At 45.6% G+C, this 17,881-nt stretch overlaps 1 protein-coding gene across 1 annotated transcript; it reads left to right on the top strand.

Moving 5' to 3' along the window:
* Positions 1-614: 614 nt before the first annotated feature.
* CACNG8 (calcium voltage-gated channel auxiliary subunit gamma 8) lies at positions 615-14,602 on the top strand. Its single transcript, XM_033170628.1, has 4 exons — positions 615-1,046; positions 5,159-5,242; positions 12,137-12,277; positions 13,442-14,602. The coding sequence occupies exons 1-4, from the start codon at positions 824-826 to the stop codon at positions 14,083-14,085; spliced, it is 1,092 nt and encodes a 363-aa protein (XP_033026519.1). The 5' UTR covers positions 615-823; the 3' UTR covers positions 14,086-14,602.
* Positions 14,603-17,881: the final 3,279 nt, after the last annotated feature.

Genomic DNA, 17,881 nt, shown 5'->3' with positions numbered 1-17,881 from the left:
GAAGAAGAAGAAGAAGAAGAACCCTAGAGACTATCCAGATCCCCCCCCCCCGAAGTCTCTAGTAGCTCTCCAGTTGTAATTCAGTACACCTCCAGAAAGGCTCTTGCAAACTTCCAGAAAATATCCAGTAGGTACCTAGATATTCCATAGTAGCCTTCCAGTATTTCACCAATAGGCATCTAGATGCAATCCAGATGAAGCCTTCCAAAGGTTTTTCTACCTGCTCTTCAGGATTTGCACAACAGTGATCCAGAAACTCTTCAATTATCCTCCCCTGGCTTTTTCCAACTGCTACCCAAGCCTTCATCTTCTGACTGTGTCCTCCAGAGAACTTGTGTGACAGATCTCCAGAATTTCTTCAGAAATCATCCATAAAATTCCCAGCTATTCTCCAAAAATTATTGCACCTTCTCTGGAAACTTATCTTGAAGTCCAACTAGATATTCTACAGAATATCTGAAGAGAGCGCTTCCAAGAGCATCTAATAGTCAGAAGCAATTCCAGAAGGAGAGCTCTGCTTGCATTCTTCACAGGATTCCCTAGGGTTTTGCAACAGTTGTTAGGACAACCTTCCCAGCACATCTTATATCCTGGTTTCTTCTACACATTGAACTCGGTGAAGGACAATATTCTCCTGGTGCCGATTTCCAAGAGCTCTTGTGCTTTTAGATTCTGCCCACTGGAAGAGGAAGCCGACCACAATAGACAAGGCACTCACCACCTGCTTCCTTGAAAGCATCACCACCACTATTTTTCTTCACCACTCCCAGTTTTCTTTCCTGCCGCCAAGCTGGAGTCGCTTAAACGCTGGAATGAGGAGAGGATGGTCTGGTGTGAGAAAGGTGTCCAGATTCTACTCACCACCGTGGGGGCCTTTGCAGCCTTTGGCCTCATGATCATCGCCATTGGCACAGATTACTGGCTGTATGCCCGTGCCTTCATCTGCAATACCACCAACATATCTACTGAGGAAACCCCCCAGAAAGACAAGAAAGATCCTGGAGGGCTCACCCATTCAGGCCTCTGGAGGATATGCTGCTTGGAAGGTGAGGGGCACAGTCCAAACATTGTTAATCCATTCAACAGAGTTCTGGGATAGGATTCAGGGGCGGCCACTGGCCAGGAACCTGAACACCCTCTCTGGAAAGCAAGTTTTAGGGGGGGAACACTAGAAAATAAGGAGAGGGAGACAGGAGAATTGTAGGACAGTACACCAAGCTGGAGCAAATAATAACAAAGATGCGACAAGGGAGAAGCCCTTAGTGTACAATTCATCTAGCATGAGAAAAGGCTGGAGGAAGAGGAAATGAGACTAGTGGAAAGAACTCGCGAGAAAAGTATTGGGCCTAGGTCCTAAGGCATAAATCTTTGTAGTTCAGTGCTGAAATAAAAATGAAGGGTACCTACATACAAGGGTTGTTTAGTCTGCTGAGGCACTGCTTTCCCCCACTTAGCATGAAAGAAAATTCAGGCTAAGATTGTTGTAAAATGTTAAGTAAGCTTGATTCAGCAGAAACCCCCTTGCAACTTTACTTGGAAGCTTCCTGCATCACAGGGGATTGGACTAGATGACCCTAAGGATACCTTCCAACTCTTCTACAATTCTCCTTGCAGCTTCTACCTCTAATTGCTTCCTATGCAATGTGTCAGCAGTATTATGAATCCTCTTAATTGCTCTTAATTAGTGAGTTCCTACCCTGTGGGGTGGGAAGGTTTGATTACTGATTTCCCTCATTATTTTGTCTTCCGTATATGTCATTTCACAATAAGAAAAGAAGAAAATATGAGAGGATACCAGTAATCAACCCACCCACCCCGGCATTTACAGGGAATAGAAGCTGGCTAATTACAGGGCAATTCACCAGCCATGCTGAACGGGAAGCAATTAAGAGGCAGAAGCCACAAGACAGACGCTTCTAACTAAAGGCACAGTAGCTCAGAAAAGTTTAATGGTTTCCTGCTCCACACCAGACAGGCTGACGCAGCAGTTTTATTGCATAAATGAATAAAAATAATACAAATCGGTTCTGGGGGGGGGGGACAACACTGGAATGCAACAAGCTGGCAACAATATCTGGATTCTCTGTAAAACACAATTGAAACAAAGGATGACAATTCCAAACTTAAGCTGCAAGCTTGGCAGCAACCCAATATCCAACAGTATGGCCTAGCAGCTGTTGATAGAGAGATTCAGTTGATGAGACAGGATGAGAGGAAGGCAGCTGGAGCAGCAATGAAAGAATCTGTCTATATAGATATATTCTAAAAGCCAGTCACCAACATTGCATCCCACTGTCCCACCATTCAACCACACTTGTGACCAAGGAACAGAATACACAATGGAGCAATGGAACGAGGAGTAGGCTTGATTCTTAATGGGTGGGATCAACAGAGGCAGGGGGCAGGGTTAGTCCCTGATCTATAGTCTGCCCCTTTGCTTTCTCCTATGTAACTGGGAAAGCGTGAAATCTTAGAAAAGAAAACCTAAGCACCGTCCTTGGAGATACAACTGCAGTGAGGGCAAAAACCTGCCCCATCTCTCCTCCCCCATGTGGCCCTTGCAGTCTATAAACCCACCACAATCCTGCCTGTCACAGTGGGCATGACACCAACTGCAATCAAGTACATATTGTTGCTGTTATGAAAGCTCTCTCCTTACTCTAGAATTCCTCACTCTACCCACATAACAGTAAACTGGCTGCCATGTTGCCCACACAAGGCTCAGTCAAAGATCCCAGGTTCTCGCCAAGAAAAAGAAAGCCTCTAAACGCTCAGAGGTCTTGCAGGTGCTTGCGCCCCCTGCCCTCTTCCTCCTGCTCATGCTGCCACACCCCACAGAGCAAAATTAGGGTCCTTCCACACTAGCTGTTTCCCTCTCCTGCTGCGGTCCTAAATAAGCCTCTGAAGCCCTGTTCGTACTGAGAGGAAATCCCTTGTTGGTGCTCTGGTTTTATAGAGTGACGGCTTGTGGTGATATTTCTGACCCTAAACAGAGTCAATTGTAGCTCAGTGGATGGTGTTGATATACCGAGGTTGCAGGTTCAATCCCCATATGGGACAACTGCATATTCCTGCATTGCAGGGGGTTGGACTAGATCAGGCATAGGCAAACTTGGCCCTCCAGATGTTTTGGGACTACAACTCCCATCATCCCTACCTAACAGGACCAGTGGTCAGGGATGGTGGGAGTTGTAGTCCCAAAACATCTGGAGGGCCGAGTTTGCCTGTGCCTGGACTAGATTACCCTCAGGGTCCCTTCCAGCTCACCAGACCCACTTGGGACCCACCTGGCGTGGCCTACAATCTGTGAAGCAAATGGTGACAGAGTTGGTGAAGCCCCACAAGCTCTGCATGACTTGCCCCTGCATTCCTTCATTACATCATCACTACCTACCACTCGTACCTAAATTCCAGAGACCTTTCAGAAAGGTTGAAATGATGCAGATTATTGGCTCCAGAGAGGGAGGCTAATTTCAGCCCCCGTCCTTTCCCTCATCAAGCTGCTCATCGGCAATATTTTTGCCTGCATTGGCTTCCTACGCTTCCATCATTACATGGCCAGCAGCTAAGGATGGATGAAACTGTCTGATTTGGGTTCTCTCAGTTTCTCATTTTTACAACCTTAAAATCAGTTTCTGCATCAACCTGAATATATATATATATCATGGGGGGAAATTGTCAGCTTCATTTTACAAATTTCTCCTAAAATACTTATTTTTAGATGCATTTTTGTCTAATACACATATTTGCACAAGCTATTTCCCCATAATATAATGCATTTTTTGTGTGCCATATATATATATATGCTTTTTGTGCACATTATTTGGAACAGCATTGCAAAATTCAGAGAAATGTACATTTCAAAGAGTAATTGTCTTCTGGTTCACTGGGTAGTTTCTCGGTAAAACAGAAACAAAATTGAACTTCTCCTTTTATCCCTACTTGCAACACAGTCCCTTCCTTCCCTCGTTACTTTTTAAACAGGCTGTCCTTCGCCTTTTTCTCTGTGTGTGTTTTTTTTAATGTTCATTCCTTTTTTTGCTTTTCTTTTTTTTGCATTGAAGCACAAGCATTTTAAAAATTAAATTAAAAAGAGACAAACATCCAAACTCCTGCTGGTGCAACCATGCTGCCTGCTTTTGCCTTTTCCAAAAGATTGTTAAGAGAAACATAGCACTAAATCCAGTGCCATTTAAATGTGACATCATAGTGATAGGCCTGCTTCTATCTGACTGATGAATGCCTCAGCAGCACAGGGCAACAAGGCCTGGTGTAGAGAGGAGAACAGGCAGGGTCAGTGGAGGAGAGATGGGTGTTGTGGCCCAAAACATCTGGAGACCACCAGGTCTGGTGAAGGCTGACACCAGAAGGGCCCTGATGGACCACAGAACCATCTAATCCTGCATCCTGCTTCCCATAGCAACCAAGCAGACAGCTCAGAGAAGCCCAAAAGCAGAACACAAAGATAATAACCCTCCCTACACATAAATATGACTATTTCATTTAGTCATTGTGGCTAGATAGCCATTGATAGAACTGTCACCTGTGAAAGTACGCATTGCTTCTTAAATCTGCCCAAGATACTGAACATCACCAGAGACTCGCCCTGTGCCTTAAAATTTAGACACCTTTCCCGAATGAGCTGGCAACCACCAACTAGCCAGTCGTAACTCAGCGTACTACCACAGCAATGTTGGTGACTATGGTAACCTGCCACTCCAGGCCTGAAGGAGGTCCCCAGTGACCCTAGGTGCTCCAGGTGGCTTCTTGGGAAGGGCAATAGCTCAGTAGTGGTGCATCTGCCTTGCACGCAGAAAGTCCTAGGTTCAATTCCCGGCATCTCCAAATAGGACTAAGAAAAACTCTGACCAGCATATACAATACCGAGCTAGACGGATTTGTTGTCTGACTCAGTGTAAGGCAGTTTCTTACGTTCCTAAGAGGTAGCACTTAATAGTGGTGGGGCCTGCCTTGAGAAATGGGGCTTGGCAGACTGCGCTGAGATTTTGTAAGAGCTTGGGATTTGGTAGGGAACATTGTGTGTCACAGAAAACCCAACAAAGTTGGAGCCAATTACCAGGAGGTGCATCAAAACGCTGCTCTGAGCGTTCACAGAACTGCTTTGAATGCTGGTCACCTCTGTCTCCTTCCTCTCTAGGGCTAAAGCGAGGGGTGTGCGTGAAAATCAACCATTTTCCAGAGGACACAGACTACGATCACGACAGCGCGGAATACCTCCTACGTACGTATAAATAGGGGGCTTATTCATTCCCGTGCCTTGGCCTCGGCAGTAATGTGTCTCTACTGTTCTCCGTTACCAGGGGAAACAAGAGTTTGAATACCACTGAATCTCAGTGTCAGAGGTTGCCGGGGCTGAGATACAGAAGCCGCCCTCAAGATTTAGCTGGAGATGGACAGCAACTCCTACGTATCGAAAGGGGGGTGCATAAAATCTTGCTGTTTCCATGGGGGGGGGGGAGTTACTGCGCTGCAAAAAGGATGTAGTTGCTTCCCAGTGCCATGGATTCCTTTGAGTCTGCCATGTTGCAGAGAAGGAGTTCACTCATCGTTTCTTCATGCTGGGGATTACTGACAAGTTATAAAGAGGCAGTGGCAGGGTAGATGCATGCAGCTGTGTCAGAAATGCCAAGGATTCCCCATCAGTTCTGCTGAGTGGCTTCTTGCGTCCCCTGTCCCCCACCCCCCCACCCCCGGCCAGGTAAATACCAAATTCTGGGCTGGAATCATCATTATGCTGACTACTCTCTGGGGTAGAGGCTCCAGCCAAACTAGGGCTCTGCAGTGAGATTTAAATGCCTTGAATTTGCAAAAGCAACTGCAAAAAAGAAAGCATTCCTCCCCTGCCCTGAATATCATTTTAAAAATTTCATGAAACTTCCTTAAGGAAAGGGCAGGGTGCTGCTTTGATTCACATATGTAGGTAAATTTAAATGCAAACTGCCTGGTCAGAAGGAGATGAAGAGAGAGAGAGAAATGCCTGTGTGCTTGCATATAAGTAACATTAGCCCTGGGGAGGTCATTCATGTAAAAGGATTAGACATTCATGGGGGAATGGTATTAGCCATGACAGCTAACTGCATCCTCCATATTCAGAAGCAATACAGCTCGGATTACCAGATACTTGGAGCATGTGGCCATAGATAGTTATCTCCTTGTTCCTGTTTATTTATCCGTCCATTTATTTTTAATTAATTAATTTATACCCTTTTTGCCAAACCAACTTTCCAAAGAGACATATTCAAAGAAAAATAATTATAACAACAGTAACATACAATATTGGAAATCAAGTAGAGCACAAAAATAGAAAAAATGAAAAACACGGCAGCATTCGAAACCAGCAAAATGCAGTGCTGTCAATCATAGTCAAGCACTGTCTAAAAGTGGGAAGGGAAGGAGCTTGTTAGACCTTCCCTGTGAGAGAATGCCACAATAAGTGGTGCTGCTGCCGAGAAGGCTTTGTCCATGGTACCCATCAATCAAATAATTGCTAATGGTGCACCAGCGAGCAAAGTCTTCCTTGCTGATCTAAGCCTAGACAGGTTCATATGGGCAAATATAATCTTTAAGGCTCTAAATGTTCTGACACCAAGTTATTAATCAGCACTTTAAACTGATCCTTAAACACTGATCGGTAACTACTGTGTTTGAGGTCACATAAGTGGCAAAAATGATTCAACTGCATTGCTCCTACCAAGCATTCTGGCAACTGGGTTTTATACCAATCCCAAACTGCATTGTTCTCCTGTAGAGAACAATGAAACAGACCAGTCTGTATGTAACTAGTGCATGGGTAACTGAGACCAGATCCACCTCCTCTCAGTAGGACACATCTTGCAAACCAGCCAAACAGGTGAAAAGAGTTTCTGATGACAGACATCCAACTGGATCTAGGAGTACTCTCAGGCTGTGAATTTTATTTTGCAGGCAGAGGCCGGGGGGGGGGGAGGATAGTCCCATCCCAAAGCAGGTTACAGCCTCCATCCGGGATGAGATTTCCAGGGACATCTCATTGGCCACTGCTGGAAACACAATACTGACCCCTCAGGCCCTAATCCAAATTGTGCCTTTGACACCAAATAGTGCCTTTGATACATGAGGTGTATGTTTTCAGGGCCCATCCTATTCCTATATCTGCATTCTGTTTTACCTGTTTTTAATTCTGAATTCTAAATTGTTGTAACCCACCATGGGACCTGCTGGTAAAGGGCAGGTAATAAATTTAATAACCACCACCACCACAACAACAACAACAACTAGAAAACACATATGGAAGATCTTATTCAGAGACCTCCTGTATCTCACCTCCTCTGACGCAAAGCCAGCTAGCAAGGCTAGTTCAGTTCATGAAAGCTTTGGTTCAAACAGCACACTTATGGTAGACTTTGGGGGATGACAAAAGTTGGTGCAGATATTTGTCCAGAATAATGTTGCCCCTAAACACTAACCTGGACAGCAAGTCTCTTGCAGTGGTGAGAGGGAGATGGGGGAGAAAGAGCCCTCAGGCCAGTGATGGGTACAAATATCCCATGTACATTTCTAGGATTGGGTGCTCAGATGCAAAGCCTTGCTGCCCAACATGGGTGTTCTTCATGACCAAAGCAATTTTGGAGGTGCTTCTCTATCTGCAAGCCAATGTCATCTTAATATTTTTACTACTTTTTACTCTCGTCTTTTCAATTAAAGATTAGCCAAGAATTTATAAATGGCAATGTTTTCTGCCAGCTGCTCTTAACGGTTCCTTCTTCTCAGAAGTCCTCACCTTTCCCTTAAACAGCTCCATCAGGCCTGTGCCTACAGATGATTAAAAAAAAATAGATACATATTTTAAAATAATATCCTGATATTTTCCAAAGGGAAAGAGGAGCAGCCATTTCACATTCCCCTTTAAGCAAAAACAATGCAAGACAGATTTGACTTCCTCCTTTCCAATGCCTGTACAGTTGAGACACCGAAGCTCATATTTTGAAACTGACATTAGCCCTGGCGGCAAGAGAGTTCTCTTGGTTGTCCCTCTGAAAATCCATTTTGATTTGACATGAGTTAGGATGGAGTCACTTGTTCATAAGCAAATCTACTTTTCTACTCTGAAAAAAAAATTCTAATATGCTGCTCCCTCTTTCTTAATCAGAGGCAGTACCTTCTTTTTTTCTGGACCTTATCACTGTTATACTGCTGCCCCTACTCCAGTGGTGCGGTTAGGTAATTTTAGATTTTGGACTTACACCCTCCCCCTCTCTATACAGGTGTATTACTTCACAGTGACTCGGTTCACATAACACTAAGCTGTGGCTTGTTTAACAAACAATGAGTTATCCACAATTTGTCCCAAAGACGATCAAACAAACCATGGCTTGTTCCCCCCAAATTTGGTTTGTTTTCCAATTACTCTGGCCTGGTAGTTTGGTGAGCATCTGGAGTGGAGGGGCCAAACAAACCATGGAAAAATGTCACAGTTAAAACAAAGCAGGGTTTGTATACCAACCACAAACCATGGCTACAAACAGTGCAGGGGTGCAGCTACTTGCCCCAGCACCCAGAGCAGCCGCCCGCCCGGCAAGCGTCGGGGGGGCGTGTTGCTAGCCGTCCAGGGGCGCCGCCCATGCAGCGAGCGTTGGGTGGGGTTGGCACGGCGATGTCACCCGCCCTCACGGCTGCCATCTGGTGTGCACAGCACCCGCGGCACCCACCTTCCTCTGCCAGTGAAACCGTGGCCAAAAAAACCCCACATTGTTCAGTCACTGTGACACTGTTTAAACATAATGCTAAGCCATGGTTTAATAAAACATAGTTAAATAGACTGTGGCTTAGCATTATGTGTGAACCAGGCCAATGAGGTAAGCCAGCCCTTCTGTGTTTGGGATTCCCGACTAATTCTGCTGAGTGGGGCCCTAAATGACTACCTTAATTTATCCCTGATCTAGCTTTTGAGGATGCCTAAAGTTATGTGTGTGTGAAATATACTAATATTGTTGTTCATCAAAGTTTGTCTCCCTCCTGAGGCCCCCATGACATTTAAATATCTGAGTGAGGGGTAAGATACATTTTGTTTCTAGCACGCAAGCACATACTCTCCCAACAATTTTCACAGACAAAAATAGGGACATGCTTATTACACCCCCAGCTCTCATACCAAGGATAGCTGTGTGAGCCACCCTCCCTCCCATTACAACATTGCTGAACGCCCTGGTCATTGACTTGCTTGCTTTAATCATTGACTTGCCTGCCCCTTAACACAGATTTAATAGCTGGGAGACGGCTTGCTCACTTGGTTAAAGCTAGGGATTATTATTTTTTAAAAGTAAGTGATGTACAAACAATTGAAACGGAATAAACCTATATGAAAATAATAATAATTGTCCTAACAATAAGTTACCATCATTTCAAAATATACCTCAGCAGCTGCAGTGTGTGGAACAGCTGGCTGTACACTGCATTGTACCCTTGCATGCATGCACATGCAATGAAAAGCAACAAGATGTATACACTGTTCACTCTGACATGAAACCTCCAGAGATTCCAGGAAGAGAGCAGAATTCCAAAGGCTGACAGTTCTCACACTCAGAGAAACCAACAATACATCCCCAAGAGGCCAAAAAGAAAAGGAAAAAGGAAAGGAAAAGGACGGAAGGAAAAGAAAAGATTGTGATTTGTGAGGGATGAGTACAAAAATTAAAAAAAAACAAAACAGGGACGACCCATGGCAAATAAGAACAACTAGAGTATCTGCAAACATATAAATATCTGTGCACGGCCACTAAGGCACCATGTAGTGCACAGCCTGCCATTTCTCAGAGGTCTGACTTTAAAATAAATGCAGAACACAGGAGGTGGAGTAGAGCCTTCATCAACATATAATAAAGGGGCTCAGAGTGCTAAGACGGTAAATCTTTCTATGAGAATCAGAGTGTTACAAGCATGTCCTTTACATTTTCACTTGTGAAATGTTGGCAGGTATGCAAGGTCTTTCTCCAAGGGCTCCAGTGGGGTTTGATTGTTGATTTTCTTTGTGGGACAGGATAATTTATTAAGAATGGCCACGTGCTAGGGAATGCCAAGAGGGAAGAAGTGTGGGGAATGGATTCAGGGAATGTGACTGGACAGTCAAGTGTTCTATGTGCAACTCCAAGAGGTGGCTCAAACCTATTTATTTATATTCAGTTTATATACCACACTTTATCCAAAGATCCCAGGGCGGTGTACAACATTAAGAACATAATTTATGCAGCATAATAACAGAAACATAATACATAGCATAATAATAAAACAATCATAACAACAGCCCCCCCCCCCATTTAACAGGCAATAGATTTTTAATGGCCAAAGGCCTGGGTAAAAAGGAATGTTTTTGCCTGATGCCTAAAGACATGTAATGATGGTGCCAGGCGAGCCTCTCTGGGGAGGAGAGCATTCCACAAATGGAGAGCCACCACAGAAAAGGCCCGCTCTCATGTTGCCACCCTCCAAACATTTTGGGGAGGGAGGACAGGTGCAGGGTCCAGGTCGGTTTCTATGAGGGGAGGTGGTCCTTCGGGTATTGAAGTCCTGAAGAATGGATCCAAAAACTGTCCGCCTGTGCAGCTGATCCAAGACCAGCGTTTTATGTTCAAATCGTCTTGTTCTGGTGAGCAACCTGGTTGTTGAATTTTGCACTAGCTGAAGTTTCCAAACCACCTCCAGAGGCAGAACTATGTATGACACATTGCAGTAATCCAACCTAGAGGTTACCAGAGCGTAGGCCACAGAAGTTAGTCTACCGCTGTCCAGATAGGGGCGTAATCAGGCCACCAGACAAAGGCATTCCACACCACCGAGGCCACTTGGCAGTGACAGTAATGGATCCAGGAGCGCCCCAAAGCCACATACTTGCTCCTTGAAAGGGAATGTAACCCCCTCAAGGTCAGGCAGTCTCCCATCCATCCAGTCTAGGAAACCACCTACTAGCAGTGCCTCTGTCTTATCCGGATTGAGCTTCAGTTTACTGGCTCTCATCCAGTCCATTACTGTGGCAAGGCACTGGTCCAAGGTGAAGTACAAAAATTTCAACCTCTCCTTTCAGAGTGTTGTGGGGGAAATAATTCATATGAACAGCATCTTTAACCTTTCGACAGGAAACATTTCCCACATCAGTTTCCAACAGCTTCTCCAGCCCACACACAGGCACACAGGGTGTGTCATAGCTCAGTAGCCACAAGTCATCAATGCTGTATTACAACCATAAGGCAGGCAAATGAAGTTGGCTCTAGAGAGGCTGTGGATTGATTTAGGCATTACTTATGTAAAGCAAACTATCGGCAGAATCTTGTAGCGTTGCCCTTGCTGAATTCCACCATTTCAGAGTGAAGGTACATACTGCATAATTGAATACTTCTTTCCCTCTAGATTTTTTCTGAAGAAATCCTGTATGCATAGAAAACTACAGTGCTGTCAAGTATCCCGTTTTCCCCGGGATTCTCCCTTATTTCAAGCAGTTTCCCGCTGCTCTCCCTTATTTTTTATTTCCCTTAAATTTCCCGTTTTTCATGGAAGCAGCTCCTCCCCTGCTGGCCAGGGAATGGGTGGGAAGACCTTGCCTACTTGGAGAGAAAAGCCTCAGCCCTCAAAGCAAGTGGGAGCCGTTTCCCATGCTTACAGGGGGGTGTATTCCTCCCCCTGCATCAGCCTCTATCCGTTGCCACTGAGCCCCTCAGCCAGCCAATAGGGTTAGCTGGCGGGCGGAGCCTGGCTGCCTTTGAGCAGCTGCTGCTTCCTGTCCTGTTTTGATGGGATCAGACAAGAAGACGATGGGGCTCCATCGCGCGGAGCACATGGCTGCCCTCCTCTTTGCTCCGCTCCGAGCCCGAGGCCGCTTGGAGTTTACATTGCTGCTCCGCCCACTTTTGCTTCTGGCTCCGCCCACCACTGACATGTGACTGTCCCTGGTATAGGTGAGACTGCTGATCCTTTATTTTCAAATCCGAAACTTGACAGCTATGGAAAACTAGCATGTCAGGATGAGGAAGGCTGGTTCAGAACACACCCTGAGATACTATATCTCTCTGTGGAGAGAGCTCTGCTCTCAGACATATATTATTTCCTGCATTGTAATCTCCTCCAACCTACCTTCCCCTCCCCACAGGTGTGGTACGAGCCTCAAGCATCTTCCCCATTCTAAGTGCAATCTTGCTATTGCTGGGAGGGTTCTGCGTGGCTGCCAGCCGTGTCTACAAGTCCAAGCGCAACATCATCCTAGGTGCCGGCATCCTATTTGTTGCTGCAGGTGAGTGGTGGTAAAGAATCCCTCTCTGGTTCTCTAGTGTAGTTACATGTGTGTGTCTATTCAGTGGTCAATTCACACACACACACACACACATACACAGAAAGAGAGAGAGAGAGAGAGAGACAGACAGACAGACAGACAGACAGACAGACAGACAGAGATCCACCAAAAACTTTATCCCCCAGTCTATGGCTGTGTACACACTCCCATTTGCTTTGCATCCAGGTGCTCCCAATACTGCTTTGGGAAGAGGTATACACATAATGTATACACGGATGCAGGTAGCGCTGTTGTCTAAACGACAGAGCCTAGGACTTGCCAATCAGAAGGTTGGCAGTTTGAATCCCCGTGACAGGGTGAGCTCCCATTGCTTGGTCCCAGCTCCTGCCAACCTAGCAGTTCGAAAGCACGTCAAAGTGCAAGTAGATAAATAGGTACCGCTCCGGCGGGAAGGTAAACAGCGTTTCCATGCACTGCTCTGGTTCACCAGAAGCGGCTTAGTCATGCTGGCCACATGACCCGGAAGCTGTCTGCAGACAAACACCAGCTCCCTCGGCCAGTAAAGCGAGATGAGCACCGCAACCCCAGAGTCGTCCGCGACTGGACTTAACGGTCAGGGGTCCCTTTACCTTTACCTTTATACACATGATGTAAGCCACAATCTGTATCAATTCTTCCATTTCTTATGAAATGCTGCATTTCAATGCATCCCCCCCCCCACCTCAAACCAGTTACAATCTGAATTGGCGAAAAGAACAACCTAGCTGTGTTTTAAGCTGGATATGTGTACACAGCTTATTTCTCTGCCAATCTATCACCCTTCCTTTATCACTTCATGCATGCATCTACAACTTCACAACCATTTACCTCTACCTTCTTACCCGTTCCCTCATCTTTCCTTTCTCTTCCTGCTCATCCCACCAGAGGCGGATTCAGGGCAGTGCAGCCACAGTGTCTCAACATATAGGGCAGCTGTGTAAGGAACCAGGAACTCCCAATTCGAGCCTTGACAACTCCTGACATAAACATTCACTGCCACCATTTCCCCTCCCGCTTTCATCTTTCTCTAACCCATTTCCATATACAGTGAGTCATCTGCCTTCTCTACCTGCCCACCCCACAGCCTCCCTCATTTCACTGTTCTTTATTTCCACAACTCCTCAGGCCTCAGTAACATCATCGGTGTCATCGTCTACATCTCAGCCAACGCCGGAGACCCTGGCACAAAACGCGACGACGAGAAGAAGAGCTACTACTCCTACGGCTGGTCCTTTTACTTTGGTGGCCTTTCCTTCATCCTGGCCGAGATGATTGGGGTCCTGGCCGTCAACATATACATTGAGAAGAACCGGGAAGCCCATTGCAAGAGCCGCACGGAGCTACTGAAAAACCCATCTTCCTCGTCGTCGGCCATCTTGCGCCTGCCCAGCTACCGTTTCCGATACCGCCGCCGGTCTCGCTCCAGCTCCCGCTCCACCGAGCCATCGCAGTCTCGAGAAACCTCGCCGGTGGGCCTCAAAGGCTTCCCTTCCACTGACATCTCCATGTACACGCTATCGAGGGACCCCTCCAAAGCCAATGTCAGTTCGCTCTACGGCGGCGCCAGCGAAACGGCATCGACGGGCGCAGCTGCGTCGGGCGCAACTGGCAGTGGCGGTGGGTTCTTGCAGCTGCACAACACCTTCCCCAAGGACCCTGGTGTCACCGTCACAGTGACTGGGCCTGGTGTAGCAGGGGCGACTGGCACCCTGGGCAAAGATGCCTCCTCCAACACCAACACGCTCAACAGGAAGACAACGCCAGTGTAGGGATGGAGTTAAGGGAGGAGGGGGCATAGGGAGAAGGAAAGATGAAGAGATGACACAGCTCAGAGAGTAGGTTGGGAAAGTAAGAAAGTTGCAAAGCGAGAAAACAATCCATCCATGCTTTTCCTCCCTCCCTCCCGCCCCTCAACCACCCATGATCTCTCGCATTGCTTTCCTTTTTTCTAACCCGCAAATAGAACCCAAGTTCACACCTCACACCTTGGGGGAGGGCAAAGTAGCGGAGGAGTATGTTCACCAGGGGGCTTTCATGAATGAAGTGACAGGGATCAGCCATTCCTACAGCTTAAGAGACACTTAAACCAAACACCATTGTCCTTTCAAAACAGGCACCTCAAGGGTAACCTAGATGGACTTTTCCCCACCCCACATTGGGCTGGAGAAGAGGGGATGCTGTTGTGTCTTAGAGGTGCTTGAGGAAGCAGGATAGTTTTCCTTGCCTACTTGGTTAAGATCTCTAATGGGCAGCCAGATTCAGAACCTGAAAGGGACGTGTGTGTGTGTGTGTGTGTGTGTGTGTGTGTGTGTGTGTGTGTGTGTGTGTGTGTATGTTTTGAAGACCCTGCTCCTCCACTCGTAAGCCTCTTACAAGATGGCTTCCACAGCGTACTGTGCCAAATTAGGGGCTGCAGTGTGGATCAAGAGGGTGTTTTGTTCCCCAGCGGGTATAAGGGAACCCTCTCTTCTCCTCCACTGCAGTTCAATTAAGGGCTGACAAAAAAAGTTTGTGCCAAAACACAGTGCCAGAATTTATTTATTTTTTAAGGGCGGGGAAGGTGTTTTGAAATCCAAAAGGACCGACTGCCCCCTGGTGGCTTTTAGAAGTATTTCTAATCCACTAGGTTTTGCTTCAATCTCCTTCTAGTACATGTTTGGCTGAAGTCTTTTTCAGTTTCCAGCCCATCTCTAACACTGAGCCATAGCTCTTCCTGAGATGAAGATGTCTCTGGGGAGGAGAGGGTCCCTGCTATTTATACAGGCAGCCCTTGCCCACTTTGAAATGATAATCAACCAGTCATTTTTGACTTTATTTGTTTGTCTCGTCCATTTAATAGATAGATAGATAGATAGATAGATCCCCCCTTTTTAATCTTCTTTTCAATATTGGGAAGAAGAACTTTTAAAATGAAACAAGAAGTAAAAATAGAAATGGATTACACTTCTGCTCATCCCTACCTACCCCCCCCCCCACCCCCACCCCCCAATTCAGCATCCTAGGGAGAATTTTTACATGTATTATAAATATATAAATAGATAGATATAGATAGATAGATATAAACAAAAACAAAAACCACACATATATATGAGAAGACGAACAAAGCGATTGTGAAGTTTCTTAGGACTCGGTTGATTTACGTTGTCGTTGTTTTTTTTTAAAAAAAACAACAGTGGGATTACTTTTTCCCCAGCGGAACTTGTGCCAACTGGCAAGCGATCGGTTTTATAATCCTGGTATCCTGAACCATGCTCGATTTTACTCCCCTTCTGCATGCGGAAATGGGTCTGCAGATCCTCACTGCCGATCCAGATGGATTTCCTTTTCGACTGGGTGCCGCAAGATCCCAAGTGGCCCAATGTATAATGTAAACCCCTTTCCATCTCGTTTGGAAAACATAATATCCCAGAAACTAGTTTTATTGACTGCTTTTCTCGGGGGTTGGGGGGGGGTCACATATTCTGCAGCAAGAGCAGAAGGGGAGACTGTAACTACAGTGCCAGGATAATTAAGGCCTATCCTGTCAGCACTGGCAGCAGGGGTGCCGGGTCAGAACCACGCTATTTATTTATTTTTCTAGCGACCCTAAAACATGGACTCAGGGAGAGTTACAATAAATAGATGTTAACAAAATGGATATATTTCACCATTAATGGGGAAGGAGGAGGGAAAGGGGAAGAGAAGGCAGAAATCAAAAACTAAATGTAAAAAAAAAAAAAATGACAAGACAGGCCACCAGATTTCCACTTCTCTTTCACCATGGATGAGAATAAAACTATGGAACAGAATGTCTCACATTCGGCAAATATATAAATATATATATGCTAAAATAAAACTCAAACCAAATTGTATAACCAAACCAAAATGACTTTGGAAAGGGTGATTGAAGACTATTGCCACCTTAATCCCACTTAGAAGGAAGGTAAGCACAATGAGAAGCTGTAGGACTTCGTTCTGATTAAGCATGCTTACTGTCTGGCTGATAAACCAGCTGACATAAAATTCAGGTCAAGAATTTTGGTTTGAAATTCTCCAGCTGAAGAATTAAGGGTCAACCTATGAAGAACTCAAGGATCCCTGAATACAGCACGGTTTGATTTAGCCTTATTGTCGAAGAGAATATATTAAAACTTCAAAACAATTAAGTGCTTGGGTAATAGAAATACAGCTTGGTAAGAGGTTTGTCAGAGACTACACTCTCGTCTTTCAGTAGCTAATCTTATGGGAAAGCCATGTCTGAAAAACAGTTAGAAACTGTGATTGTCTCTTTACTGTTTCTTCCTGCCTTTTAAGAAGTAGTATTTCCTCCCCCCCCCATTCGTTTTAATGAAAGTGTATAGTTTTTTTCGGAGGGGGGGCCGCTTAGAATTGTGTAAGGAGGGTGGGCTTTTTTCCTTTTCTGTGGTAATTTGAGAGGATGAACAATTTAAAATTTGAGAGGAAAAAGTGTACGTTTTAAAATGTGCAATGAGAGAGAAAACCTTTCAGTGGAAAAGCCTCACCTGTTCTAAGTTTTTTTCTGTATAAAAGTGGGTTTCATATTAAAAAAAGACAAAAACACAAGAACTTTTTTTTTAAGAGAGAGAGAGAGAGGCAAAATCCGCTTGATTGTGCTACTTACTGGTGAATAAAGCAAGAGGAAGGGGGGGAAACAATACAAATAAAAACAACAGTCTGTCTGTCATAACAACAACAACAAAATGCATGGATTTTTACTGAAATCTACCTTTCAAATAAAGTCCTATGAAAATATGTCCAGGGGAGGTTGTTACTGAGGGAAAGGGACACAGCCAAAATGACATACGTCACAAAAGGAGGCATTGCTACATTACTAGTAACTACAGAGCTGCTTTCTAGAGGAGATCACAGACACACGGGCTGCATATGCCCCATGCATTTAAAGTACATGGCTCCCCCCAAAAGATCACTGGGAACTGTAGTTTACCCACCACAGAGCTACAATTCCCAGCACCCTTAACAGTTCCTGGAGTTCTTTGGTGGGAGAATCATGTGTTTTAAATATATTAGCCACACTGTTCATCAAGTCTGCATTCTGGGGATTTTGAAAAGGGTGACCCCCCCCTCTTTGCACTACAGTAGGGATGGGGAACCTGTGGCCCTCTAGATACCGTTGGGCTCAGCCAGCATGTCCAATGGAAACTGCAGTCCAGCAACTTCTGGAGGTTCTTCGCTAGGGTGAGTGTGAGTGGCTGTGCAGACAGCTAGCTCATAGGCAGCTCACGGTCTCTCCCACTCTGTGGTCTGTATTTCCTTTGGGAGCCATCTCTTCCTTATGTTTGGCAGCAAGCTCGCTGTCAGGACATGTTTTAACTGTGTGAGTAAAGGAAAGAGGAGCACTAATCCAAGGTTAGGAGTCTTTCCCCCAATTCTACCTGGAGATACCAGGGATTGAACCTGCGACCTCCTGCACACAAAGCAGATGTTTTACCGCTGAGCTTCGCCTTAACACTCTGACTGGCAGTGGCTCTCCAGCAGAGACAATTCACACCACTTGCTGCTGCAGACAGACAGTCATAGGGATGGGGCCTGACGCCTTCTGCAGTC

Source organism: Lacerta agilis, chromosome 14, assembly GCF_009819535.1.
Source record: "Lacerta agilis isolate rLacAgi1 chromosome 14, rLacAgi1.pri, whole genome shotgun sequence".
Lineage (NCBI taxonomy): Eukaryota > Metazoa > Chordata > Lepidosauria > Squamata > Lacertidae > Lacerta > Lacerta agilis.
The sequence above is the reverse complement of the archived record's forward strand: the minus strand, read 5'-3'. Positions and strand labels throughout refer to the sequence as shown.

Excerpts from the sequence above, each read along its gene's own strand:
- CACNG8 (XM_033170628.1), top strand. The coding sequence starts at position 824 with ATGGTCTGGTGTGAGAAAGGTGTCCAGATTCTACTCACCACCGTGGGG. Across the intron at positions 1,047-5,158 it reads GAGGATATGCTGCTTGGAAG|GGCTAAAGCGAGGGGTGTGC; the intron begins GTGAGGGGCACA and ends CTTCCTCTCTAG. Across the intron at positions 12,278-13,441 it reads CATCCTATTTGTTGCTGCAG|GCCTCAGTAACATCATCGGT; the intron begins GTGAGTGGTGGT and ends ACAACTCCTCAG.